We start from the raw sequence: 27,996 nt of genomic DNA on the forward strand, positions 1-27,996 counted from the left end.
TGGGAGGAGAGAGAGAGAACGAGAGAGCGAGGAAAGCTTAACAGACAAACAATGAGCGACAGACACCGGGGGAGAAGAGGACAGACAGACAGAGAGAATAAACGGGTGGACAGACTGAGTGAGTTGAGGATTTTCAGAGCCAGTGAGCTGGAAAAGAGAAGTGGACAACCACTGTGCCCCTGAAAAGAGTGAGTGAAGAAGGTAGGAAGGAGGGCTGTGAAGACAGAAGGAGAGAGACAGGTGAGATGGAGGGTCTGCAAAAGGCTGAGGGACCGAAATATCTCATGGACCGTGAACAGTTTTGTAACTGTAGTGAGATTTGAGGAGACCATAAAGCATGTACCTGAGGTACAGAGTAGTGTATGTTTTGTAACTGTAGTGAGATTTGAGACCATAAAGCATGTACCTGAGGTACAGAGTAGTGTATGTTTTGTAACTGTAGTGAGATTTGAGACCATAAAGCATGTACCTGAGGTACAGAGTAGTGTATGTTTTGTAACTGTAGTGAGATTTGAGACCATAAAGCATGTACCTGAGGTACAGAGTAGTGTATGTTTTGTAACTGTAGTGAGATTTGAGACCATAAAGCATGTACCTGAGGTACAGAGTAGTGTATGTTTTGGTTTGACCACATACAGTTCTAGAAAATTTAGATATAATTCTGTGAAAGAGGTGGAATATTTTGAACTTAATAGTTTTAGAAGGACGGAAGAATTGACGTATGAGGAGGACGAGAGACAGTGATTACAAAGCAAAAAGTCACTTGGAGGAAAATATTGAGACAATCTTTTTTTACACATTAACACAATCCTCCATCTACTGTAATATTGCAGACACTGCATTGGACAGAAGGAGAGAGAGAGAAAGAAGGAGAGGGAGAGAAGGGACGCACCAAAAAAGGGCTGGAGTTAGAGTCGGAGTAACTGCATGCTTAACAGACACTGTAGAGCCACGGGGAGAGAAGAATAAGGGGGCGGAGAGACAGAGAGACAGAGAGACAGAGAGACAGAGAGACAGACAGACAGACAGACAGACAGACAGACATAGAGACAGACAGACAGAGAGACTGACAGACAGACAGATAGACTGACAGACAGACAGACAGACAGACAGACAGACAGACAGACAGACAGACAGACAGACAGACAGATAGACAGACAGACAGACAGAGAGACTGACAGACAGACAGACAGACAGACGAACATTTCAGCTGGTGTAAGCCCCCAGCAGTCACACACAACCACACCCCCACACACACACAAACACAAATACACACACTGTACAGAGTGAAGGACTGACAGATGACAGGGGAGTTGCAAGGGGCACAGAGCAAAGATAGACGGATCGAGAAAGAGAGAGAGAGAGAGGGAGGGCGAAAGAGAGAGAGAGTGACAGAGACAGGGAGGAAGAGAGAGAGCGGGGAGGCACTGTAAACTACAGGAAGCCCCGGTGTGAAACAAACAAGGGACAGTGGCTAGAAGAGCTCCACTCCAGAACCAGCCACCAGCCTCCAGTCTCCATGGACTCCAGGGAGTCGCAGCACCACTGAACCGAGGCCCTCCTCTGCTGGACAGCATGTCGGCGGGCCCGGGACCTCATGACTCAGATCTACTGCTGTTGGAACTCCAGGCCCCAGGACCGGTTGGACTGCAGACACTGTTGGACCTGCTAGTGGGGGTGTACCAAGAGTTCCACTCGTCACCCCTTGCCAGGGAGAAGTACGTCTCGAGCTTCCTACAATGGGGTCAGTGTCTTACTTGGAAAAGCTTTACTGTGTGTGTGTGTGTGTGTGTGTGTGTGTGTGTGTGTGTGTGTGTGTGTGTGTGTGTGTGTGTGTGTGTGTGTGTGTGTGTGTGTGTGTGTGTGTGTGTGTGTGTGTGTGTGTGTGTGTGTGTGTGTGTGTGTGTGTGTTAACTTCCATGTCTATTTACTGTTGAGGGTCTAAAACCTACCTGTGTTCGATTATGCTAACCCAGCAGGCCTAATGTGTGGAGTTTGTACTTTTGGTATTATCCATTTCTTTGCTCCGTGTAAATGAAATTGAGAACACCTAAAGTATTTGAAAGAAAACACATTTCTTGCAATGATGCAAAAGGAAGACAAGATTGAAACACTCTTTTGTACCTGGCTTGTCACGTTGTGTTTTCACAAAATCACAACACCCCCATGAGTCCTTATTCAGTTCCGTCCTCCTGTCAGTGTGTATGGAAACGCTGAAATGTACATATGAGACATAGCAACCCAGTGACACACACCACTCAGGTTCTCTTCTCCCTTTATGGCGGGTGTACATGGGAAGAGAGGTCTCTGGACTGTGTTTCACAGGGCAATGACACACACACAGACTTACTGTATGGTATGATGACTGCATTGCTCCATCATTGCTCATACGGCTCTTTGTATGGGGCGTAGGGGTGTGTTGGGAGATGGAGGGGTGTGTGTTGGGGAGATGGCTGTGTGTGGGGGCGAGGGGTTTGTGTGTGTGTGTGTGTGTGTGTGTGTGTGTGTGTGTGTGTGTGTGTGTGTGTGTGTGTGTGTGTGTGTGTGTGTGTGTGTGTGTGTGTGTGTGTGTGTGTGTGTGTGTGTGTGTGTGTGTGTGTGTGTGTGAATATGTATACGTGTGTGTGTGTGTGTGTGTGTATGTGTGAATATGTATACGTGTGTGTGTGTGTGTGTGTGTGTGTGTGTGTGTGTGTGTGTGTGTGTGTGTGTGTGTGTGTGTGTGTGTGTGTGTGTGTGTGTGTGTGTGTGTGTGTGTGTGTGAATATGTATACGTGTGTGTGTGTGTGCTTGTGTGTGTGTACGTTCTCACTTTCAGATCAAAAGTAGCCGCAATGATTTCACTTCATCCAACAACCCCCATCTAGACATCATACAACCATCTTGCCAATGATGTGTATGCAGTGTTGTATTGCAATGGGCTGTGTCATGAACATAGAGCACGGTGTGCTCAGCATGTGTTTGTTTGTTCGTGACTGTATTTCAATTAGCACTCTACCACATTGTATAATATAAAGTGTAGTCTAAACTGTCCTCATAGACTGCAGCGTAAAACAAGGCTGTGTAAGCCAACACTCCTCTGGTAACCCTCTGCCAGCCCACGTGAGCCCCCGGGATAATTCAGCTGATGTCAGTCTGTTATCGCACGCACACAAAAACATGCACACAAAAACATGTGCACACACACACACACACACACACACACACACACACACACACACACACACACACACACACACACACACACACACACACACACACACACACACACACACTGTACAGTAGGAAATCACAGGACTGTTGACTGACTGCCCCTTAAGCTTAAACCTGTTTTATTGGGAACATTGGCTTCTCTGTTGGACATGGACTATGTGACGAGAACTCCTCACATCTTCCCGCCTCTCTTTTCAACCCTTCAACCTTTATCCTCCAATTCTGTCTCCGTCTTCTCTCTCTATCTCTCTGGCTTTTGTCACCCAAGCCAATGAACTCTCAACTAAGTCAGACATACTGTATGTGTAACACCTGTCGTCGGAAGGAGTGGACCAAAGCGCAGCGTGAAAGGTGTTCATGATTATTTATTTATCAAAAAACACTTGAACAAAGTAACAAAACGAAAGCGAACAGTTCTGTCAGCTAACAGAGACTAAACAGAAAATAACTACCCACAAAACACAGGTGGGGAAAAAAGGCTGCCTAAGTATAATTCCCAATCAGAGACAACGATAGACAGCTGATTGGGAACCACACTCCGCCAAAAACAAAGAAATAGAAAACATAGAAATAAAGGAACTAGAATGCCCACCCTAGTCACACCCTGGCCTAACCAAAATAGAGAATAAAAGTACCTGTACCTCCCGGGTGTAAAAGTACCTGTACCTCCCGGGTGGCGCAGTGGTCCCGGGTGGCGCAGTGGTCTAGGGCACTGCATCGCAGTGCTAGCTGCGCCACCAGAGTCTCTGGGTTCGCGCCCAGGCTGGGCTGGGTTCGCGCCCAGGCTCTGTCGCAGCCGGCCGCAACCGGGAGGTCCGCGGGGCGACGCACAATTGGCATAGCGTCGTCCGGGTTAGGGAGGGTTTGGCCGGTAGGGATATCCTTGTCTCAGTATGTAAAATGTAATAAAATGTATGCACTCTACTGTAAGTCGCTCTGGATAAGAGCGTCTGCTAAATGACTAAAATGTAAATGTAAAAGCCTCTCTATGGCCAGGGCGTGACAGTATGCTGTAACATATGGTGAATGAGTCCACATATGGCAATACATGTCCCAGTATATACAATGTTCCTCCTCCCTACCTTGAAGTAATCACTGATCTGACACAGTTGGAAAGGGTTCCACCGCATCGCCTCCACTAGTGTCATGTCAGATCAGTGCTTACAGTAGACTTCATTTCTCCTGTGCTCTTTTTAATTAACTTTCAGTGTACAGTATTTCAGAATACTTCATAAACACGTGATGGGTGTGTGTGTGTGTGTGTGTGTGTGTGTGTGTGTGTGTGTGTGTGTGTGTGTGTGTGTGTGTGTGTGTGTGTGTGTGTGCGCGTGTGTGTGTGTGTGTGTGTGTGTGTGTGTGTGTGTGTGTGTGTGTGTGTGTGTGTGTGTGTGTGTGTGTGTGTGTGTGTGTGTGTGTGTGAATATGTATACGTGTGTGTGTGTGTGTGTGTGTATGTGTGAATATGTATACGTGTGTGTGTGTGTGTGTGTGTGTGTGTGTGTGTGTGTGTGTGTGTGTGTGTGTGTGTGTGTGTGTGTGTGTGTGTGTGTGTGTGTGTGTGTGTGTGTGTGTGTGTGTGTGTGTGTGTGGATCCGCATGCTTCTGTGTGTGTGCGATTTAGTCCAGTGTCCAAGGGCTATCAAATGTCACAGTGATGGAGGTTCCTATTTTGGTCTGAGCATGTGTCCAGTCTCGCTGAGGGATGAGGGTACATGACAGTCACAGGAGGCTGCTGAGGGGAGGACGGCTCATAATAATGGTTGGAACAGAGCAAATGGAATGGCATTAAACACCTGCAAACCATGTGTATGATGTATTTGATACCATTCCACTTATTCCGCTCCAGTCATTACCACGAGCCCGTCCTCCCCAATTAAGATGCCACCAACCTCCTGTGATTACAGTGTTAGCTGTGGAAGGATGACCAGTGATGCAGCAGGTTAGCTTAGAGTAGACTGAGCAGGTCAGATCTCCATTCAACTCCGCTTAACACAGTCAGCAAGGATCAAACCGCTTAACACAGTCAGCAAGGATCAAACTGCTTAACACAGTCAGCAAGGATCAAACCGCTTAACACAGTCAGCAAGGATCAAACCAGCACCAGAGTCTGTCTGTCTGTCTGTCTGTCTGTCTGTCTGTCTGTCTGTCTGTCTGTCTGTCTGTCTGTCTGTCTGTCTGTCTGTCTGTCTGTCACTGTGACCTGTCTCTTTCTCTATTTCTATCTCTGAATCTTTCTGTCTGTATCTGTGTGTGCCCTTCTCTCCCACTTTCTCCCCCTACCCCCATCTCTCTCTCTCTCTCTCTCTCTCTCTCTCTCTCTCTATCTCTCTCTTTCTCTCTCTCTCTCTCTCTATCTCTCTCTTTATCTCTCTTTATCTCTCTCTGTGTAGGTTTTGGTCTGGTCACTCCCTACAAGGCCTTAACAAAAGGACGAGTGTTCGATGGGGACATGGCCAGAGTCAACATGCTCAGAAACAAGCTGTGGCTCCAATAATCTCCTTTTCCACTTTCAGAACTTTTCGCTGCCGAAAAACAAGTGTCCGGTACTGTTGGCACGTAGTTCAAGAGGACTAGAGCGATGTGTGTCTAAGTCTGGGTTTTATGTGTCTAAGTCTGGGTTTTATGTGTCTAAGTCTGATGGGAGTGTGTGTGTGTGTGTGTGTGTGTGTGTGTGTGTGTGTGTGTGTGTGTGTGTGTGTGTGTGTGTGTGTGTGTGTGTGTGTGTGTGTGTGTGTGTGTGTGTGTGTGTGTGTGTGTGTGTGTGTGTGTGTGTGTGTGTGTGTGTGTGTGTGTGTGTGTGTGTGTGTGTGTGTGTGTGTCTAAGTCTGGGTTTTATGTGTCTACGTCTGGGTTTTATGTGTCTACATCTGGGTTTTATGTGTCTACGTCTGGGTTTTATGTGTCTACGTCTGGGTTTTATGTGTCTACGTCTGGGTTTTATGTGTCTACGTCTGGGTTTTATGTGTCTACGTCTGGGTTTTATGTGTCTACATCTGGGTTTTATGTGTCTAAGTCTGGGTTTTATGTGTCTACGTCTGGGTTTTATGTGTCTACGTCTGGGTTTTATATCTTATTAGAGTCTCATTTCTTATCTTTACCTTTCAGTGTTTAGACCGCATGTAAGGAGAGGGAAAACACATAACATAATTTCTCCCGCTTTGAGGATGCAAAGCCAGGGTTGTCCACAAATGTATTATGCACTGGGAAAAAAACTGGTTGAATCAACGTTGTTTCGACGTCCTTTAAAAAATATGTATTTGTGATGACGTTGAATCAACGTGGAAACTGATTGTATTTGCAAAAAGTCATCCACGTAAGGGAATTTTATATTATTTTCACCCAAATTTTTACCTAAATCCAATGTCATTGTGACATTTTTGGTTGATTTCACGTTAGTTGACAACTCAACCAAATGTAAATCAAAAATAGACTTTGAACTGATGTTTGTGCCCAGTGGGATATCATGGAATGATCATGTGTCAGCAGCTACAGAGGAGCTATGTGTATTCAACCTGGGATAGTTCCTTATTCTCTGTAATATATTGGTATTTCGCATTAATATTTTGCATTATTATACCATCTCCCTAAAAATCAGGATCTGTGTTATAAGATGCCAAATAGAGGAGGGGGTGCATAGATTCTGCAAAAGTAAAATGATGCTGTGTGGATGCTGTAAAAAAGTCACCTAACTTACCCATCTGTCACTCCAGACTCTAGAGGGTTAACCTGATGTGACCCAACCTTGACTAGAGGGTTAACCTGATGTGACCCAACCTTGACGAGAGGGTTAACCTGATGTGACCCAACCTTGACGAGAGGGTTAACCTGATGTGACCCAACCTTGACTAGAGGGTTAACCTGATGTGACCCAACCTTGACGAGAGGGTTAACCTGATGTGATCCAACCTTGACTAGAGGGTTAACCTGATGTGACCCAACCTTGACGAGAGGGTTAACCTGATGTGATCCAACCTTGACTAGAGGGTTAACCTGATGTGACCCAACCTTGACGAGATGGTTTACCTGATGTGACCCAACCTTGACTAGAGGGTTAACCGGATGTGACCCAACCTGGACTAGATGGTTAACCTGATTTGACCCAACCTTGACGAGAGGGTTAACCTGATGTGACCCAACCTTGACTAGAGGGTTAACCTGATGTGACCCAACCTTGACTAGAGGGTTTACCTGATGTGACCCAACCTTGACAAGTCAGTTCCTCTACTTGTATCTTTCAACTTCTTGAGACCTCCATAAAAAAGTTAAACAAAAAAATAGCAACAGGCATGACCCCCTACCCTCCCCCACCACCTCTGTCTCTCTCTCTTTTCCTCTCTCTGTCTCTTTCCATCTCCCTGGAGGAAAGACATGTCCATTTATGAGGCTGTGTGCTGGTTGGGCTGGTTGGCACTGTTCCATCATTAAAGAACTAGGGTAAACAACACAGGCGGGCAAGCAGAGGAGAGGAAAGACTCTCAGCGTCCCCCCCACCCCTCACCATACCATACTTTCCATCAGGCCCTGTTTTCTGTCAACCAGTGGGTGTGGTGTGGTGTGGTGTGGTGTGTGTGTGTGTGTGTGTGTGTGTGTGTGTGTGTGTGTGTGTGTGTGTGTGTGTGTGTGTGTGTGTGTGTGTGTGTGTGTGTGTGTGTGTGTGTGTGTGTGTGTGTGTGTGTGCAGGGGAATACAGCTGGGCAGGATGGGTGGAAAGGAAGAATGGTGATTTCTGACCCCATATCCTCTCCTGTGGTTTCACAATCATCATCTCTCATCAACCAAGCATGTCCTGCTGACAGGGACAGTTTCTCTGACACTCCTGGGTGAAGTTTCCCCTAGGTACAGATCTAGGATCAGCTTCCCCTCCCACAATCCTAACCTTAACCATTAGTGTGGAAAATGCTAAACTGACGCATGTAAAACCCAGGAGTCATTCTCTGACATGTAGAGAGTCGCAAGAAATGTGTTGAGGGTCCAATGAAAATGTTTTTAGATGGGTCACAGGATGCGAAGTATTAGGATCCACTGTTCTAGTGTAACAGGGTTGGTTATGTTTCCACTTGCCTCTAAAGAAATGTGTATTTGATGTTCAAGCATTCTTATTGGTTAGTTCAATTCTGATGACAATAAGGGGTGTTGTGATTGGCCCCACTTGCAGATAGGGGGAGATCGCGAACGTCAGGTCTTCCCAGTATGAAAATGTGATGCAAGGGATTTTGTCATCGACAGCCATCAACACTATTAAGCCCTGCACAACTAACGTGCTGTTTCCCATTTAACAACAGCAGAAATAAATGATGCTCAACTGGGACCACTGGCCGAAGTTATTTATTATTATAAAACACAACGCATGGAGAGTACACTATACATCTGTTACACTGGTGCCGTGACCCGGATCACTGGTTGCTGCGGAAAAAGAGGTGTGTGTTCAGTAAGGCCCCCGAGCCAGAGGCCAGAGCTCCACTGGAGAACATCATCAATGTAACAGTATAACTTTAAACCATCCCCTCGCCCCGACACGGGCGCGAACCAGGGACCCTCTGCACACATCAACAACGGTTGCTCACGAAGCACGGTCGTTACCCATCGCTCCACAAAGGCCACGGCCCTTGCAAAGCAAGGGGCAACACTACTTAAGTCTCAGAGCAAGTGACGTAACTGATTGAAATGCTACTAGCGCGTACCCGCTAACTAGCTAGCCATTTCAGATCCGTTACACTCACCCCCCTTTCAACCTCCTCCTTTTCCGCAGCAACCAGTGATCCGGGTCAACAGCATCAATGTAACAGTATAACTTTAAACCGTCCCGGGATGGTTTAAAGTTATACTGTTACATTGATGATGTTCTCCAGTGGAGCTCTGGCCTCTGGCTCGGGGGCCTTACTGAACACACACCTCTTTTTCCGCAGCAACCAGTGATCCGGGTCAACAGCATCAATGTAACAGTATAACTTTAAACCGTCCCCTCGCCCCGACACGGGCGCGAACCAGGGACCCTCTGCACACATCAACAACGGTTGCCCACGAAGCACGGTCGTTACCCATCGCTCCACAAAGGCCGAGGCCCTTGCAAAGCAAGGGGCAACACTACTTAAGTCTCAGAGCAAGTGACGTAACTGATTGAAATGCTACTAGCGCGTACCCGCTAACTAGCTAGCCATTTCAGATCCGTTACACTAGGGTGTTCCAAAGCATTGCTATGAGCTAAAGAGATGGTTTTGTACAGCCTCAATATTGTCTGTCAACATTGTTGGTCCTGATGAAAATCCTGGACAGATTCTCCAAAGCTACAGTCACATGCCAGTCACAACAGCCGCTGTGCACAAGTACATCGCTCCATTCTGAAAGTCTATAAAGGAATTTTATAGCTGCATCCCAAATGGCACCCTATTCCTTACATAGTGCACTACTTTTGACCAAAGCTCTATGGGCACTATATAGGGAATAGGGAGCCATTTGGGACACACTCAAGGAAGCCAAAATATTTGGTTGTTTCTACAAGATGCCTGAAAGGCTGAGTGGGTCTGGAAGCTTCTCCCCCCCCCCCCTCTCTCTCTCTCTCTCTCTCTCTCTCTCCTCTCTCTCTCTCTCTCTCTCTCTCTCTCTCCTCTCTCTCTCTCTCTCTCTCTCTCTCTCTCTCTCTCTCTCTCTCTCTCTCTCTCTCTCTCTCTCTCTCTCTCTCTCTCTCTCTCTCTCTCTCTCTCTCTCTCTCTCTCTCTCTCTCTCTCTCTTGCCCTCTCTCTTTTCCTTCCTCTCTCTCTCTCCCTCTCTCTCGCTCCCCACTAAAACAGTTTGTACTGTTGCCTTGGTCTCGCTCGCATTCCTCCCCACAGGAGAGGGGAGTGGAGAAAAAAAGAAAACCAAGGGGCTGGAAAACTTGCCTTAAAAAAGTATTAAACGGTGGCAGCTATTCTTAGACACACTCTTAGACTATTTCAGAACACCAGTGTCTTAAAGGGGAACTGGCTGCTTGTTACTGTCATATGAGCATACATTTTTAGCATGGTGGTCTAGCAGGAATCGAACCCACGATTCTTTCATTGCAAATTTCAAGCTCTACCATATGATCCACAGTCTCTCCAAACACACACAAAAATACACATGCGTGTGTTTTGGCTGTTTCTGGGTTGTATTTCATGGGAGGCTGGTGACCCATGACACTTGGAAGCGTTTGTTTGAAAGGTAAAAGGAAACAGACGGCTTTTGCCAGGATGCCCGGAGGTCTTCTTGTTAACTGTGTGTGTGTGTGTGTGTGTGTGTGTGTGTGTGTGTGTGTGTGTGTGTGTGTGTGTGTGTGTGTGTGTGTGTGTGTGTGTGTGTGTGTGTGTGTGTGTGTGTGTGTGTGTGTGTGTGTGTGTGTGTGTGTGTGTGTGTGTGTGTGTGTGTGTGTGTGTGTGTGTGAGAGAGAGATGAGGGCCATCTACATAAACAAGCACAGTGTCTAGCTCTAGTCCTTACTCCAGGCTTGTCATGCATGCTTTTGGAGGATGTGAGTGTATAAAATATATTCTCCATACAAAAGTTGACCCTAGTTAGAATTCATTTATTTTCAAACACCCGCTTTCCATGTGTTTTCTCGTGAAATCAACAGCCTCTCTGTCCTCTCTCCTCCAATCACAGCGGAGCCCCTGGTGAGGCAGGTGAAGAAGACACGCATCAAGAGGGATGACTTCCACATCTTGAAGGTGATTGGTCGAGGGACCTTCAGTGAGGTGAGAGTACGCCGCCAAAAGTCAAGGTGCACTTTGGACAATTGAATCTTATCTCCGTGGTAACGTGTGTGTTGCTGTATTTATAGGTGGCTGTGGCGAGGATGCGTAGCACACAGCAAGTGTATGCGCTGAAGATTATGAATAAGTGGGACATGCTGAAGCGAGGAGAGGTAAACACACACACACAGGAACCTTCCCACTCTGCACAAACTGGTTGAATCGACACTGTTTCAACTACAAAAAAATAAGTGTGAGGACATTGAATCAACATGGAAAACTGATTGGATTTGCAAAAATCAACATAAAGAAATTTTAAGCTATGATCGACCCTGTAAAACAACACGTTTCACTGCACTTATCTGGTGTATGTAATAATATTTTATTATTTTATTATTTCTAAGCTAAATATAATGACATGGTTTTTGTTTTCATGTTGAATTCACGTTTATTGACAACTCAATCAAATGTAATTTGAAACTAGACATTAAAATAACGTCTGTCTTTAGTGGGTTTTACTATTCACATAACAACAGATACATTTTGTATTATAGAACCAACTTCTTTGTTGCTTCTTGCGTCTACTGTAAAACAACATCCCAGCTAGCACATAACGTTCTGAGCATGTTGTCCTATGGTTATTTTGCAATACAACCTTCCCACAACTTTCTAGAAATGGTGCAGGATAGTTGCTAGGTCACAAATGGTGCAGGATAGTTGCTAGGACACAAATGGTGCAGGACAGTTGCTAGGCCGCAAATGGTGCAGGATAGTTGCTAGGACACAAATGGTGCAGGATAGTTGCTAGGACACAAATGGTGCAGGATAGTTGCTAGGACACAAATGGTGCAGGATAGTTGCTAGGACACAAATGGTGCAGGATAGTTGCTAGGACACAAATGGTGCAGGATAGTTGCTAGGACACAAATGGTACAGGATAGTTGCTAGGACACAAATGGTGCAGGATAGTTGCTAGGACAAAAATGGTGCAGGATAGTTGCTAGGACACAAATGGTGCAGGATAGTTGCTAGGACACAAATGGTGCAGGATAGTTGCTAGGACACAAATGGTGCAGGATAGTTGCTAGGACACAAATGGTGCAGGATAGTTGCTAGGACACAAATGGTGCAGGATAGTTGCTAGGACACAAATGGTGCAGGATAGTTGCTAGGACACAAATGGTGCAGGATAGTTGCTAGGACACAAATGGTGCAGGATAGTTGCTAGGACACAAATGGTGCAGGATAGCAAATTTAAGGACATTAAAATAACGTTATTTTCTTGGTGTTTCAATACTTTAACAGAACATTTCCTAAAAGTTCAAACATGGTTACATTTGATTACATTTTTAGTAATGTTCTAGGAACGTTCTCCAACTGGTTTGACATTGGGAATGTTCTGAAATTGTTCAGAGAACATTAAGAAATGTTTTTCTGTGGGAATTTCAGTACTTTAGCGTAACGTTTCCTACGGGTTTCCTTATGGTTCTATTTAAAGTACTGTTCTCAAATTGTTCCCTGAGGTGTGTTTGTCAAGGGCTACAAAAAACGGTGTACTGTTGAGGGTGCTCGAGGACCAGGGTTAGGAAACACTGCCTTAGGACACATGGAAATGAATTTGCTATATATGGCTGGAGTTCAAAACAGTTAACGCAAACAGTGTTATTACATTTTTTATTGTTCTCAGAATTGTATTTATCCTTCTATGGCATGGTAACAAACTACCTTTTTGGACCTCACAGCACACCTTTTTGATAAGATTTATATATATATATATATATATATATATATATATATATATATATATATATATAATATCACCGGACATGTCTGTGTCCTATGAAATGAGGGGCTGAAGTGAGTGTGGCCTTTTGTCTGGGGTGGAGCAGTCCTTTCAGGAAGCAAAGTGTCACCAATTGGTGAGATAAAATCCCTTTTTAACATGTTTAAATTGAAATAACTTTATATAAAAAAATATATGCATGTGCATGAGTATTTAAAGAAGTATGTTTGATTGTTTAAAGACTTATTTTGTTTTTATTTCTATACTAAAACAGTGTTGTTTGGTTTGTTGCCTCAGGGCAACATTGTGCAGTTAGACCACTTTGATCATGCTAAAGTGTGGAGATGTGCTCAGATGCATAATTATGACCATAGTCAATGTTTTTACTTCACTATCTACTGATACTTACAGGAAATGGACACAACATTTTATGTGCGGAAGGAACATCATCGAGCAGTTAGGGTCATTCCCTCTGACAGTGAGGACAGTGAGCTTGAGAGTCAGGAAGAGTGGATCCCTGAATTAGGTTTGACAGACAGTTAGGAGGTTAGGGGTCAGTTAGGGGTCAGTCAGCAAAGTAATGTGTGCGTGTGATTGCGTGTGTGCGCGTGCGTCAGTGGATGAAGAAGGGTATATGACACATTCAAATGTGTGCTTCCTGCTTTCTTTTTTAAAGGAACATGCCTGTCTGTTGACAATGAGACTGAGTCTGAGGATGAAGATGTAGCAGAGGTTGATGTTCCACGCCAACCCTGGTGGAGAACACCCCACAATGCACACTTCAATGCTTACCCAGAATGGCAGGACCTGATTTCAAGATCTGATGATATCATGTCCCCCTCCAGTACTTCAAGCAGTTTTTCTCTGAAGACATTCTGGAAGTTATTGTAGGGCAGTCAAATTTATATGCGATACAATGTAACGCAAACAAGCCCCGTAACCTCACTACAAAAGAATTGGAGCAGTTCCTGGGTATTGTGGTGTACATGTCATTGTTTGGTTTACCAGGCACCCGCATGTTTTGGAACAAAGTCTGCCCTGTCCCAAGTAGCTGACACCATGATACTGAATAGAAGGGAAGCCATCAAAAAATCCCTGAGGTTGACAGGTGGGATCTCAAGCGAAAGATGATCACCAAAGTCCCCTGCCCTGCTGTGGTGAAAGAATACAACAAGGATATGGGTGGGGTGGATCTGCTTGACTCACTGAGTGCACTGTACCGGAACAAAATCAGATCAAAGAAGTAGTACCACCGGCTGGTGTTCCACTTCCTGGATATGATCATCGTGACAACCTGGCTGCTCTACTGAAGTGATTGTGAAGGCACTGGCATGAGAAAGAAGGAACAAATGAAGCTGTATACCTTCAAGTCATACATCACTGAAGGCCTATGCAAAAGTGGAAAGAGTGGAGTGCAAGAAAGGTCGTCCCAGTTCCAGAATTGCTGGTGAGTATGAGGAGAAGAGGAGGAAAGGACCCCCCTGATCCAATTCCAGTCCCTGATGTGCACCTGGATGCCACAGCCCACCAGATGATTATGGCTGAAAAGAAGGGGAGATGCAAGGTACCAGGGTGCACAGGTACACCAAAAGCCAAGTGCCAGAAATGTGATGTCCACCTCTGTTTCACATCCACAAGCAACTGCTTCCTGAGGTTCCACACAGAATTGGAAATCAGAGTGTGCTTTGTCAAAAAGAGAAACACTGATTCAAACAATAAACAACACAAACACACATTCAGACACACTGAAACACACACACACACACTCGCACATATACCCGCACACATAGGCTAACCCCTCCACACACACAAGCACACGCACACGCACACACACACACACACACACAGACAGTCATTTGGATGTTGGTTTATATGTTTATATGAAATGTGAGAAACATTTATACATGAGGTGTTAGTTGTAATTAGTAGTAGTTTGTTAATTAGATTGTTTGATGTTTTGACTTTAAAGCTTCTAATTGTGATTGGTTGGAACTATTTGTAGTGGGTGATTGTCAAAATAAAACTTTTGTTCTAATTCATATATCGCTTGTTTTCCTTATTCCAGCCCTGAGGCAACAAACCAATGTCTGGTTCGGGGTTGTGGGGTGGGGGGGGAATGGACAACAAACTTTATGATAGATATATTATCAGGGACCCCCAAGCTCTCCCCAAAAAATCATGTGAAATATTTTTTTACCCCCAAAATAAAAAGTCATGCCATAGAGGGTTAATTACCTTCAAATAAGCTATAATTTCTGTTCTCAGAACATTAATAAAGCCTCCCAGGAAAACTTTCAGGAAACCATAGTTTCCAAACCAATGTTCTCAGAACCTCCCTGCAACCCAAAAAGGAACGTACCCAGAACAGGCAAAAATGTCCCTACCGTTCTCAGAACGTTCCGTTTTACATGTCAGGAAACTTATGGCTTCATTCCTAGAACCAACGGGAAACCAAAAACGTATGTTCTCACAACTTCCAAGGAACCAAGCTGGGATGTGAGGTCATCTGTCTCTCTGTGTTGCATCTTTGTGTTTCTGTCCTGTAGACAGCTTGTTACCAGGAGGAGAGAGAGGTTCTGCTGAAGGGTGATCGAAGGTGGATCACAGAGCTGCACTATGCCTTCCAGGACGACAATTACCTGGTGGGTATTAGTGACAAATCGCAAACATCAGGGTCATTTCAGCCTTCACATCTGACTGCAGTCTACCTGGTGTGATTCAGTCACTTCCCTCCGTTTCTTTCCTTTGAAATACACCAAGGGATAATAATTTAATCTCTCTTTCTTTTCATTTTTTCTTCTTCACATCTCTCTATCTCTCTCTCTCGCTCATTCTCTCACTCACTCACTCTCGCTCTCACTCTCTCTCTCAGTACCTGGTGATGGACTACTACGTGGGTGGTGACCTGTTGACCCTGCTCAGTAAGTTTGGGGACCGTATCCCTGAGGACATGGCCCAGTTCTACTTGGCTGAGATGGTCATGGCGATCGACTCCATCCACAGGATGGGCTATGTGCACAGGTTAGTTGGTCAGAGACACCTGGCAACATGACAAGCTCCAGCAAACAATTTGCGGTGTTCCTAGAATACCACCGTAATGTTCTGAAAACAGTAATTTTTCTGGAAGAAATGTTCTCAGAAAATGGGGAACATTGTTCCTTACTTTGGAGGACCTACAAGAGAGGTTCAAAGAATGTTTGTTGACTCTGGAATGCATGAATAAATAGGCATAATAGAACTTGAGAAGTCTCTTTTTGAGTGTGGACTGTCTACGTCATCTAATGGTTTCATTTTGGTCCATGCACCGCAAGTTCTGAGTCTAGGCTTCCAAGAACCATGGGAACGTTAGCTATGAAATCTCATATAGATGACCTGGGAACAGTAAGAATAATGTTCAGACCTGTGAATGTGCATAGTCAGATTTGCATCGTTCACTCTCCCCTTCGCAGGGACATCAAACCTGACAACATCATGCTGACAGTGGAGGGCCACGTCAGGCTGGGGGACTTTGGTTCCTGTCTGAGGGTCCAGGAGGATGGCATGGTGAGAGGCCCCAAAGGGCCACAAAATACTCACAATTCACTCCACAATACTGTTGTGCAAAAGTAACAGAGTGGGTATCGAACCTGGGTCCACTGTGAGTCACAAGGCTGTGTAAGCCCTTCGAGCTAAAGCCAAGGCTCAGGGAGCGAACCAACTCTTTAGGTCTCAGGCATGGTTATACACTGCTCAAAAAAATAAAGGGAACACTAAAATAACACATCCTAGATCTGAATGAATGAAATATTCTTATTAAATACTTTTTTCTTTACATAGTTGAATGTGCTGACAACAAAATCACACAAAAATTATCAATGGAAATCAAATTTATAAACCCATGGAGGTCTGGATTTGGAGTCACACTCAAAATTAAAGTGGAAAACCACACTCAGGCTGATCCAACTTTGATGTAATGTCCTTAAAACAAGTCAAAATGAGGCTCAGTAGTGTGTGTGGCCTCCACGTGCCTGTATGACCTCCCTACAACGCCTGGGTATGCTCCTGATGAGGTGGTGGATGGTCTCCTGAGGGATCTCCTCCCAGACCTGGACTAAAGCATCCGCCAACTCCTGGACAGTCTGTGGTGCAACGTGGCGTTGGTGGATGGAGCGAGACATGATGTCCCAGATGTGCTCAATTGGATTCAGGTCTGGGGAACGGGCGGGCCAGTCCATAGCATCAATGCCTTCCTCTTGCAGGAACTGCTGACACACTCCAGCCACATGAGGTCTAGCATTGTCTTGTATTAGGAGGAACCCAGGGCCAACCGCACCAGCATATGGTCTCACAAGGGGTCTGAGGATCTCATCTGGGTACCTAATGGCAGTCAGGCTACCTCTGGCGAGCACATGGAGGGCTGTGCGGCCCCCCCAAAGAAATGCCACCCCACACCATGACTGATCCACCGCCAAACCGGTCATGCTGGAGGATGTTGCAGGCAGCATGAACGTTCTCCACGGCGTCTCCAGACTCTGTCACGTCTGTCACATGTGCTCAGTGTGAACCTGCTTTCATCTGTGAAGAGCACAGGGTGCCAGTGGCGAATTTGCCAATCTTGGTGTTCTCTGGCAAATGCCAAACGTCCTGCACGGTGTTGGGCTGTAAGCACAACCCCCACCTGTGGACGTCGGGCCCTTATACCACCCTCATGGAGTCTGTTTCTGACCGTTTGAGCAGACACATGCACATTTGTGGCCTGCTGGAGGTCATTTTGCAGGGCTCTGGCAGTGCTCCTCCTGCTCCTCCTTGCACAAAGGCGGAGGTAGCGGTCCTGCTGCTGGGTTGTTGCCCTCCTACGGCCTCCTCCACGTCTCCTGATGTACTGGCCTGTCTCCTGCTGGCGCCTCCATGCTCTGGACACTACGCTGACAGACACAGCAAACCTTCTTGCCACAGCTCGCATTGATGTGCCATCCTGGATGAGCTGCACTACCTGAGCCACTTGTGTGGGTTGTAGACTCCGTCTCATGCTACCACTAGAGTGAAAGCACCGCCAGCATTCAAAAGTGACCAAAACATCAGCCAGGAAGCATAGGAACTGTGAAGTGGTCTGTGGTCACCACCTGCAGAACCACTCCTTTATTGGGGGTGTCTTGCTAATTGCCTATAATTTCCACCTGTTGTCTATTCCATTTGCACAACAGCATGTAAAATGTATTGTCAATCAGTGTTGCTTCCTAAGTGGACAGTTTGATTTCACAGAAGTGTGATTGACTTGGAGTTACATTGTGTTGTTTAAGTGTTCCCTTTATTTTTTTGAGCAGTGTACTTATTCACCAAACCACCTCGGTTACACGAAGGTGTACTCCTCTGTGTGTTATTGTGTGACAGTGTGCAACCTCTGCTGCTACAATTAGAAATCTAAATACTACTTTCAGTGAGGGCAGGTTTCTCTTTTCTATAATGTGAACATGTTGCGTCCCTAGGATAGAATTCTAACTTTTGTAAATCCATTTGTGTGCCTTGACATGTGTCTGTGTATTTGCAGGTGCACTCTTCCCTGGCGGTGGGCACACCCGACTACCTGTCCCCAGAGATCCTGCGTGCGGTGGAGGGAGGGGGAGGCTATGGCCCTGAGTGTGACTGGTGGGCCCTGGGCGTCTGTGCCTACGAGATGCTGCAGGGGACCACACCCTTCTACGCAGACTCCATCTCTGAGACCTACGCCAAGATCATGAACTTCCAGGTACGATGGTGACTTTATACAGAAACTAATCTTACAGATTGATCAAGAGAACATGTTGAGGGTCATCAGAACATTTTCCATATGTTTCTGTAGATATGGGTGCAACAAGTCATAGGAAATACGAAGAGGGAAGGATATCAAACAATAACTAATATTCAATAGGGACTAGGGTACAATCCCAAATCAACCCCTAAACTCTACACTTGTGGAGATATTAGAGAATTCAATTAGTACAAGCAGTATGGTGAAACTTCCACATAGCTTCCTATTATAATATTGCTTACACCTGTCAAATCAAATCAGATCTCTGCAAGTGCATAGGGCGTAGGGTTTAGGGGTCAATTTGGGATTGGGCCATAGTGATCTTTGAGACCATTTTCTTATACATCTGCAAGGAGTGCAAAGAGGTATATATTGAGCTCAAACCTAAAGAACTCTGAAGAACTAAGAGGAACCAACCATTATGTCCCCCCAGGAGCACTTTGAGTTCCCCCCGTCTGGCCCCGAGGTTTCAGATGAGGCCCGTTCCCTCATCATGGGGCTAATCTGCGAGAGGGAGGATCGTATGGGGACCAGGGGTTCTGGGGACTTCAGGGCCCACCCCTTCTTCTGTGGACTAGACTGGGGCTCCCTGCATGAACTTCCAGCACCCTTCCAACCTGAAGTCTCCAACGCCACTGACACCTCCAACTTTGACGTGTTGGATGACTGCCTCAGTGAAATGGTATTAATCCAAAAAGCCAATATACAATCTACAATCTATATATGATCCATTTAAATGTAAAGGAGTCTAATACAGAGCCTTAATGGACTCCATAGAATATTACATGGCTCCAGAAGCAAGCCTGAAAGGCAAATATAGCAGATAACATATAAACATATAAAGCACTCTATTTGTAATGCTGTCTTGTGTCCTAAAGGAAACACTGAGTGATGTTATGGACAAGGCCCCTATCGGAGTTCACCTGGCTTTCGTTGGCTACTCCTACACAGCTACAAGGTCACATTCATATCATATACTGTCTCAGTATCAAAGTACCCCAAATTAATGGGGTATCATACAAAACTATATCAACACAGTTATAATGTTTTCTTTGTCTTTTGTTCTTTCTGGGTTTTTTTTGTATCTCTTACAGACAGACAGGTGCCTTGGATCGCAGTCGTGACATCATGATGGAGATTGACCACCAGCAACACCTTGGGTTGCCAAGCTTCAATTTCCAGGATAAGCTCGTAGGTTGACTATACACACTAACAACTAGCTGAGTCACGTTTTAACAGTCAAGACTAGAATACCAACTGCTAGATTGGCTACTAAGGACAATTTGAGTAGTCGGGTAACCGTTGTGGAACCACTTGCTAGTTAGTTGTAGGTTGGGACTCCCACCGTGTTACACATACATGTCAATTTATTTATGCAGGAACGCTTAGTGCTTTCCTCCTCTCGTGTGTCACTAAACTGTGACCAAAATGCTTAGCTCTTCCTGAGCTAGCAACATCTTGAATGTGTTTTGTGGCCTACGTCAAAGTTAGGCATGCAATAAATACTAATGACTGCTAGATTACGTTATGCTGAGCACAGGTGGTTGGTGGCACCTTAATTGGTTAGGATGGGCTCGTGGTAATGGCTGGAGCGGAATAGGTGGAATGGTATGGTTTGATACCATGGTTTGATATCATGGTTTGATGCCATTCCATTAGCTCTGTTCCAGCCATGACTATGAGCCCGTCCTCCCCAATTAAGGTACCACCAAACACCTGTGCTCAGCATAACCTGTGCTCTCCTCTCAGCAGCCTCCACTGATGCTGAGGGCTACACAATTTTAACCTTTATCAGGCGGTGTATGTCTAACACTGAGAGGGGTGCTGTGGGCTTTCAGAGTCAGATGTGGCAGCTCAGAGATGTCCTGACCACGCCTGACAACCTGCCTGCCCTGCTTGAGCTCCCCCTAGCCTTGGAGCAGGGTACTGCAGTGTCGGCTCACACCACAACAGAGGAGGAAGAGGAGGAGAACGACCAGAATTCAGTACTTGATGAGGATCTGCACAGGTTAGATCACTCCTGAGTGAGACAGACAGATACATATATAAAAAATATTGTAACCTTTTTTTAACCTTTTTTAACCAGGCAAGTCAATTAAGAACACATTTTATTTACAATGACGGCCTACCAAGAGGCAAAAAATTAAAAACTAAGACAAAACACACATCACGACAAGAGAGACACCACAACAATACATAAAGAGAGACCTAAGACAACAACATAACATGGCAGCAGCACAACATGGCAGAAGTACAAACATTGTTAGGCACACACAGATAGATATGGGGCCTATGCTTTTATTTCAGTATTGCTCTACTGCTAAAAATGAGTCTCCCTCACCTTTTCCTTTCATACTTGACAGACTTTACTATTTTGCAGTAATTGCTGCAAAAGGTGACATTACTAGCCATAATGTAATGATGCCTTTTGATATTTAGGTGAGTATTCATAGCCAATACCAGAGCCCTTGTATTCAAAGCTGACCTTATCCAATCATCTACATAGGCGGCTGCAAGAGGCAGAGAAGAGGAATGGAGAGCTGGAGAAAGAGATGGAGAGACTGAGGGGGGAGATCCAGGACCTGAAGTCCCCCAAGGAGACAGGCAAGGGACCCAGCACTCATCCCTCCTCATCTCCTCTTCAAAAAATCCTCATGCCTGAATCATTCCCTGTTCTATCATCCTTCCTTGGTTTTCTTTTCCATCCATTTTGAACTTTTGACCTGAAGGTTGTGTCGTGTTCATAAAGGTACACAACTGAAAACTTTTAAAACCGTTTTGCAACGGAAAAATAAAATGAGCTTTTCTTATTGGAAAAATACATCTAGTCCCTCCCTTTTTCAAAACGTGTTCATACATTTGATGCCTTATGAACACAACCCTGGAATTGTGTAGCAGCATTACCTCATCCCATTGACATCTATAAGCGCTATAGCATCTTTTCACATGCAACAGTGTCTAACAACACAAATGTGATATGGTAGGATTTCCAGACCATATGAGCCACATACTGTGAAAAAATAGTGTTTCATAGCAGGAGCACCAAGCAGCATCTGCTTATGTTGGAGCCCTTGGCCAGAACAGAACAATAAATATCTCCTCTAAGAATAGGCCTGGTATGCAGCCATTGACCCTCCCTCGCTATAAATCAATACAGCGTAATGAGCCTTTTAAAGATGCAGTGTTAGGGGTCTCCTTCGGGGTAGGTTTCTAATGGATGGATGTGTGAATGGAGGGCTGGATGCAGTCAGTCCCTTAGAGGACTCCAACTCCCAGAATGCACCAAATGGCAGGCGCTTTTGACAAGCAGATAAACAGGACCGGCTAGCTTGTTTAAAGGGGAAACAATATTGTTAATGAAATAATAAACATATCTACGTACTATACTTTTAAAAAGTTGCCAAGAAATACTGGCAAAGCCTCACGCCCTTTCCAATCACTTCATTTTCATCACATTCTCTCTTTCTCTCTCTCACTTCCACACACCCATTCACTCACGCAATCACTCCTGCTGAAATTGTTTTTGTTTTTGTTGTTGTTGTGACTTTCACAGCTGGCTCATGAGCAGTGCACCCACCCAAAACAGTTTCCTGCAAAAGTGCAGCTACTCAGTCCTGGGCCACGTTCAGTAGGCAAACATTGAGGAATGCTGCAGATAGAAATGTCATGAGGAATAGAACTCCCAGCTATTTTGCTCCTTGGAAGTTGTGTAAACTTAAGTTTTTGGTTTCCCATTGGTTCTGGGAACGAAGTCACATGTTTCCTGACCGGTAAAACTGAATGTTTTTAAAGCATTCTGAGAACGGAAATTAACAATTTGCCTGTTCTGGGAATGTTCATTTTTGGGTTTCAGGGAGGTTCTGAGAACGTTTTACTACTTTCCCTGAAAGATTTCATTAAGATTCTGAGAACGGAAATTATACGTTATTTCAAGGTAATTAAATAATATTCTGAGAACATGTTTCAATAAGACTTTTAATAACACTGTTTTGAACTCCAAGTACAGATAGCAAATTAATTTCCCAAGGCATTAATCATGCAAACACATGTATTTTTATTGTGGCTCGGCATCAGTGAAATTTGAACCTATGATCTTCTGTTTCTATCCATGGAATTAGTCCACTGCGCCACCAGGATGGAGCTAGCATGCCATGTTTATTGTACTTATACAAAGCTGTTCATTTTAGTCTATTCAAACAGACCCCATTTCAAAGGAAACAAGCAGTCATTAAGATCTGATGTGGCCAATTAGTGGGCGTGGCCAACACACCTGAGCATACTAGATAGAGGATATAGTTTTGTTGATGCTGAGAGCAGAACGTATATGCTTTTAAATAACATTCTTAGAACTTTCGTTGAATGTTACTAATGTTTTCTTGTAATTTCTATGGAAAGTTTTCCTGATGTTCTGAGAACATGACTTTAAATAGAACCATGAGGAAACCTGTAGAAATTGTTATGCTGATGTACAGAAATTCCCACCTAAGAAACATATGGTTCCCAGAACGTTATGTGCTAGCTGGATATCCTGCACCATTCCCAGAATGATGTGGGAAGGTTATCTGCAAAATAACCATAGGAAAACCACGCTCTCACCAAGCTCTAAGAAAAATACAGTATGGTTCTCAGAACATTATGTGCTAGCTGGGCTGACACGATAGAGCTGATCTCCAATTCTGGGTGACAGACAACCTTATCTGTTCTACAAAATATATTTCTATCTGAACATTCCTGTAACTTTTCACCCTCCTGAACAGGCCCCTGCTCTCTTGGGCTGGGTTTCCCAAAAGCATTGTAGGACTAAGATCATCGTTCGTCCCTTTAGTTTCAATGGAATTAAGATGATCTTAGTGCTACGATGCTTTTAGGACTGGGCTGTTCTAATGTACCTCTCTCTTCTCCAATCACAGAACTGCGTGTCTGCCCGTCGTCTCTTTCTCTGCCTGCACACTGTCTGGACGATGTAAGACTTACTCTCTTTCTCTCTCTCTCTTTCTGAGACGATCAAAGGCTTTCTGAGGGCAAACAAACAACCTATTTGGCTGTCTGCTTGGTCATTTTGTTGCTTGTTTTAGCAACTAACATTGGCCTTATTTGGGGTATATTTTTATTTTTATTTTTATTTCACCTTTATTTAACCAGGTAGGCTAGTTGAGAACAAGTTCTCATTTGCAACTATAAAGAGAATGTGTGTACATTTCCATGTGGATATAGAGGTAGTGTAAATAAAGCATAACAAGCTCTTACCCCACTCACACCCAACCCATATTTCTGCTCCTGCAATGGGTCCCACTTTATTTGGATAGTCCTCTATAGATGGTTTACAACTTGCTGGTCTATATGCCTTGCTGATCTACAACTAGTGTTAGGGGTAGGGCGAGAGTTAGTGGATAACTGTACTATCCAAATAAAGCGTTACAGGTGCAGTCTTTTTTGGGCATGTCACACCACAGCATGCCACACTCGCCTGGCGAAATATTTTTGACTGCATTAATTTGAAATAACGAGTCCTCGTCATGCCCAGGGCCAATGAAATGATTTTGTGTCTGCCTTTCTCTCACGGATTTTGACCCAGGCGGGTGCGGCAAGCTGTGCTGTGCTGTGCTGTGACTCGCACAAAAAAAAGACTGCATCTGTACCCTGGCCTGCAATCCTGTTCAGTTCGTGACTGTGAGTGTGTTTCAGGGGAAGAAATCGCTCCCTGCCTGTCACTACCCGCTGGTGATCCATCTCCACCGCCACCTGCTGCTGTTTCACAGGGTAGGAGATGTAAAACATAGGGACTGTAAATGATGCTTTTGTCCCAAATTATACCCTATTCCCTATTTAGTGCACTTTTGACCAGGGACAATAGGGGTCTGGTCTAAAGTAGTGCCCTATATAGGGAATAGGGTGCCATTTGACACACCCATATACTTGATGAAAAAATGACTGTATGACTGCATCTCTCTCTCTTTGCACTGTTGCTCTCTCTCCCCCTTTTCCCACAATGGCTCCACCTTCCTTTCTCCACCTCTCCCCCTTTATACTCTCTCTCTCTCGGTCTCAAATCTCTCCTCCTTTATGCTCTCTCTCTCTCCCTCTCCTTTCCCTCTCTCTCCTTCTCTATCTTCCTCTCACCCTCTCCCTCCCTTCCCTTCCCTCTCCTCCTCTTTCTCCCTCTCTCTCAGATGCGCTGGCCACAGGAGAGAAGTGAGTCCTACTTGTTGGTGTGTGCGGAGGGGGGAGATCTCCAAGCCTGGGACAGACACTGCTGTACTGAGATCTCCTGAACCCCCCGCCCCCACTCTTGGGTTAGCTACCTCCTCCTCTTGGGATCGAGGGGCGACCCAGATGTGTCACCCCCTATGCTACAGCTGCTCCCTTCCCCCAAACACCCCCTCGGCTAACAGGACAGGAGCACCACATGGCTGGAGGGATGAAGGGTGGGAATGAAACGGGCTTAACGTGAAGTGGACAGAACACACTGGAGTGGCAGCAGCATGATGCTGCTCTGCATCCACCACAGAGTCCTATTACAGTACCTCTGAAGGAGAGAGTTTTGAGCCAGTATGGTGGACGGGTGTTAAAGCGAATGCTATACTCATTGCACTTGTCCCATATATAGAATTAAGAGTGAGCAGAGTGCTGGGCATGAATGGGGTAACGGGGAACATGGAGCAGTGGGATAACCATAGGAAAGCTAAGGACTGTCACTAGCTTAAAATGAATGGGGAGGTATAGAAAATGTAAATGAAGGACATCTCCTCCTGGACTACTAATGGATGCCTGTTGCTTTCCGATTGTCGCTATGTGGGCACTTATATCTCTGAGCGGACTGAGGTAAAAGCAAGCTCTGACAACAAAAAGACACCACAGCAAAGAGACATTGCTGGTTTAAGTGACAGCCAGAGGGGACAATCAGTCCACTCCATAAGCACACACTCTCCAGCACACCTGGACATTATTGGTGCATTTTGCCCAATATTAACGGCGTACAAATGTTCAGTCATTAATTTTTAACAGCATAATCTAGTGGTTTACTTTGTATCTATACATGTAAGAGTGGATTGTGTTGAATGTGAGAGGTATTCGTTGCACTACAGGCTTTAATGAAAGCATGCTTTTAGATGGGCCTGTTTGGAATACATAGATAACATCTACAGAACAATACCAAGCAAATGTTGACTGAAGGCTAAGGACAGAGAGATCGGAGGTTGGTGTGTTTTACGATTTCTGGGATTGCAAGGTTACACTTTAAGGTTACACTTAGCTCAGGTCCAGGGCTTGCTGATGCTGAGCCTTCCTACATCAAGGCTGTGTAGGTTGTAGGAAGGCTCTGCGTCAGCAAGCTGCACGTAAAGCCTTGGACCAGTGCTAGGATAGATGATGTACAGTTGAAGTCAGAAGTTTACATACACCTTAGCCAAATACATTTAAACTCAGTTTTTCACAATTCCTGACATTTAATCCTAGTAAAGATTCACTGTCATAGGTCAGTTAGGATCACCACTTTATTTTAAGAATGTGAAATGTCAGAATAATAGTAGTGAGTGATTTATTTCAGCTTTTATTTCTTTCATCACATTCCCAGTGGGTCAGAAGTTTACATACACTCAATTAGTATTTGGTAGTGTTGCCTTTTTAACTTGGGTCAAACGTTTCGGGTAGCCTTCCACAAGCTTCCCACAATAAGTTGAGTGAATTTTGGGCCATTCCTCCTGACAGAGCTGGTGTAACTGAGTCAGGTTTGTAGGCCTCCTTGCTCACACAGGCTTTTTCAGTTCTGCCCACAAATTTTCTATAGGATTGAGGTCAGGGCTTTGTGATGGCCACTCCAATACCTTGACTTTGTTGTCCTTAAGCCATTTTGCCACAACTTTGGAAGTATGCTTGGGGTCATTGTCCATTTGGAAGACCCATTTGCAACCAAGCTTTAACTTCCTGACTGATGTCTTGAGATGTTGCTTCAATGTATCCACATCATTTTCCTACCACATGATGCCAACTATTTTGTGAAGTGCACCACTCCCTCCTGCAGAAAAACACCCCCACAACATGATGCTGCCACCCCGTGCTTCACGGTTGGGATGGTGTTCTTTGGCTTGCAAGCCTCCCTCTTTATCCTCCAAACATAACGATGGTCATTAGTTCTATTTTTGTTTCATCAGACCAGAGGGCATTTCCCCAAAAAGTACAATCTTTCTCCCCATGTGCAGTTGCAAACCGTAGTCTGGCTTTTTTTTTTGTGGTTTTGGAGCAGTGGCTTCTTCATTGCTGAGCTGCCTTTCAGGTTATGTTGATATAGGACTCATTTTACTGTAGATATAGATACTTTTGTACCTGTTTCCTCCAACATCTTCACAAGGTCCTTTGCTGTTGTTCTGGGATTGATTTGCACTTTTCGCACCAAAGTACGTTCATCTCTAGGAGAGAGAACGCGTCTCCTTCCTGAGCGGTATGACGGCTGCATGGTCCCATGGTGTTTATACTTGCGTACTATTGATTGTACAGATGAACGTAGTCCCTTAAAGTGTTTGAAAATTGCTCCCAAGGATGAACCAGACTTCTGGAGGTCTACAATTTTTTTTCTGAGGTCTTGGCTGATTTTCTTTTGATTTTCTCAAGATGTCAAGCAAAGAGAAACTGAGTTTGAAGGTAGGACTTGAAATACATCCACAGGTACACCTCCAATTGACTCAAATGATGTCAATTAGCCTATCAAAAGCTTCTAAAGCCATGACATCATTTTCTGTATTTTTCCAAGCTGTTTAAAGGCACAGTCAATTTAGTGTATGTAAACTTCTGACCCAGTGGAATTGTGATACAGTGAATTATAAGTGAAATAATCTGTCTGTAAACAATTGTTGGAAAAATTACCTGTGTCATGCACAAAGTAGATGTCCTAACCGACTTGCCAAAACTATAGTTTGTTAACAAGAAATATGTGGAGTGTTTGAAAAACTAGTTTTAATTACTCTAACCTAAGTGTATGTAAACTTCCGACTTCAACTGTATACTTAGAATACATGATCGGAGGCAATGGGGCACAAGGAAGGCAATGGTATGAAGGAAAGTTTGCTATTCTGGTTAGAGTACAGTATAGCCAATTAATAATCTCACGAATATTGGTTTAAAGCCACAAAATGTATACTGTGGTAGCTCTAGATCATACTGCCAAAATGCTATGCACCTTGCAGTTAGGGAAAGCCATGTTAAATCATATAGGCCTAATATGTTCCTTTGGACAGTGAAGCATGAGTGAGAATAATACCGGATTTTGGTGAGAGAATTGCTGTATGCTACAAAATATTCACCATGGCTTACAAGGCCTTTTATATGTGAGCGATATTTGAGATGTGCATGAGGCATTACACGACTGTTCAATCACTGGGCACTAAGGGTCTTTTTTTTCTTTTTCTTACTTAATTTGCTTTAAAAGAAGTGGTATTATATTTGATTACTGAGATGCCTTAAAGTTTGTCTGCACATATTTAATCATATTTTGGAAACCATATTGATTATACTAATAAAGTATTTATTGTGGA

The 27,996-nt window shown here is 44.6% G+C and overlaps 1 protein-coding gene across 1 annotated transcript; it reads left to right on the top strand.

Annotated features, from left to right (window-relative positions):
- The first annotated feature begins 19 nt into the window (after positions 1-19).
- LOC129868167 (myotonin-protein kinase-like) lies at positions 20-27,994 on the top strand. The gene is given in 16 exon segments (XM_055941874.1): positions 20-1,744; positions 10,831-10,922; positions 11,009-11,092; positions 15,249-15,344; positions 15,575-15,723; positions 16,152-16,245; positions 18,230-18,427; positions 18,903-19,151; positions 19,348-19,427; positions 19,564-19,660; positions 20,308-20,477; positions 20,976-21,073; positions 23,380-23,432; positions 24,045-24,084; positions 24,087-24,229; positions 24,640-27,994. Coding segments are annotated over 16 exon segments (1,914 nt in total). The 5' UTR covers positions 20-1,575; the 3' UTR covers positions 24,742-27,994.
- The last annotated feature ends 2 nt before the right edge of the window (positions 27,995-27,996 follow it).

This window comes from Salvelinus fontinalis, chromosome 13 (genome assembly GCF_029448725.1).
Source record: "Salvelinus fontinalis isolate EN_2023a chromosome 13, ASM2944872v1, whole genome shotgun sequence".
NCBI lineage: Eukaryota > Metazoa > Chordata > Actinopteri > Salmoniformes > Salmonidae > Salvelinus > Salvelinus fontinalis.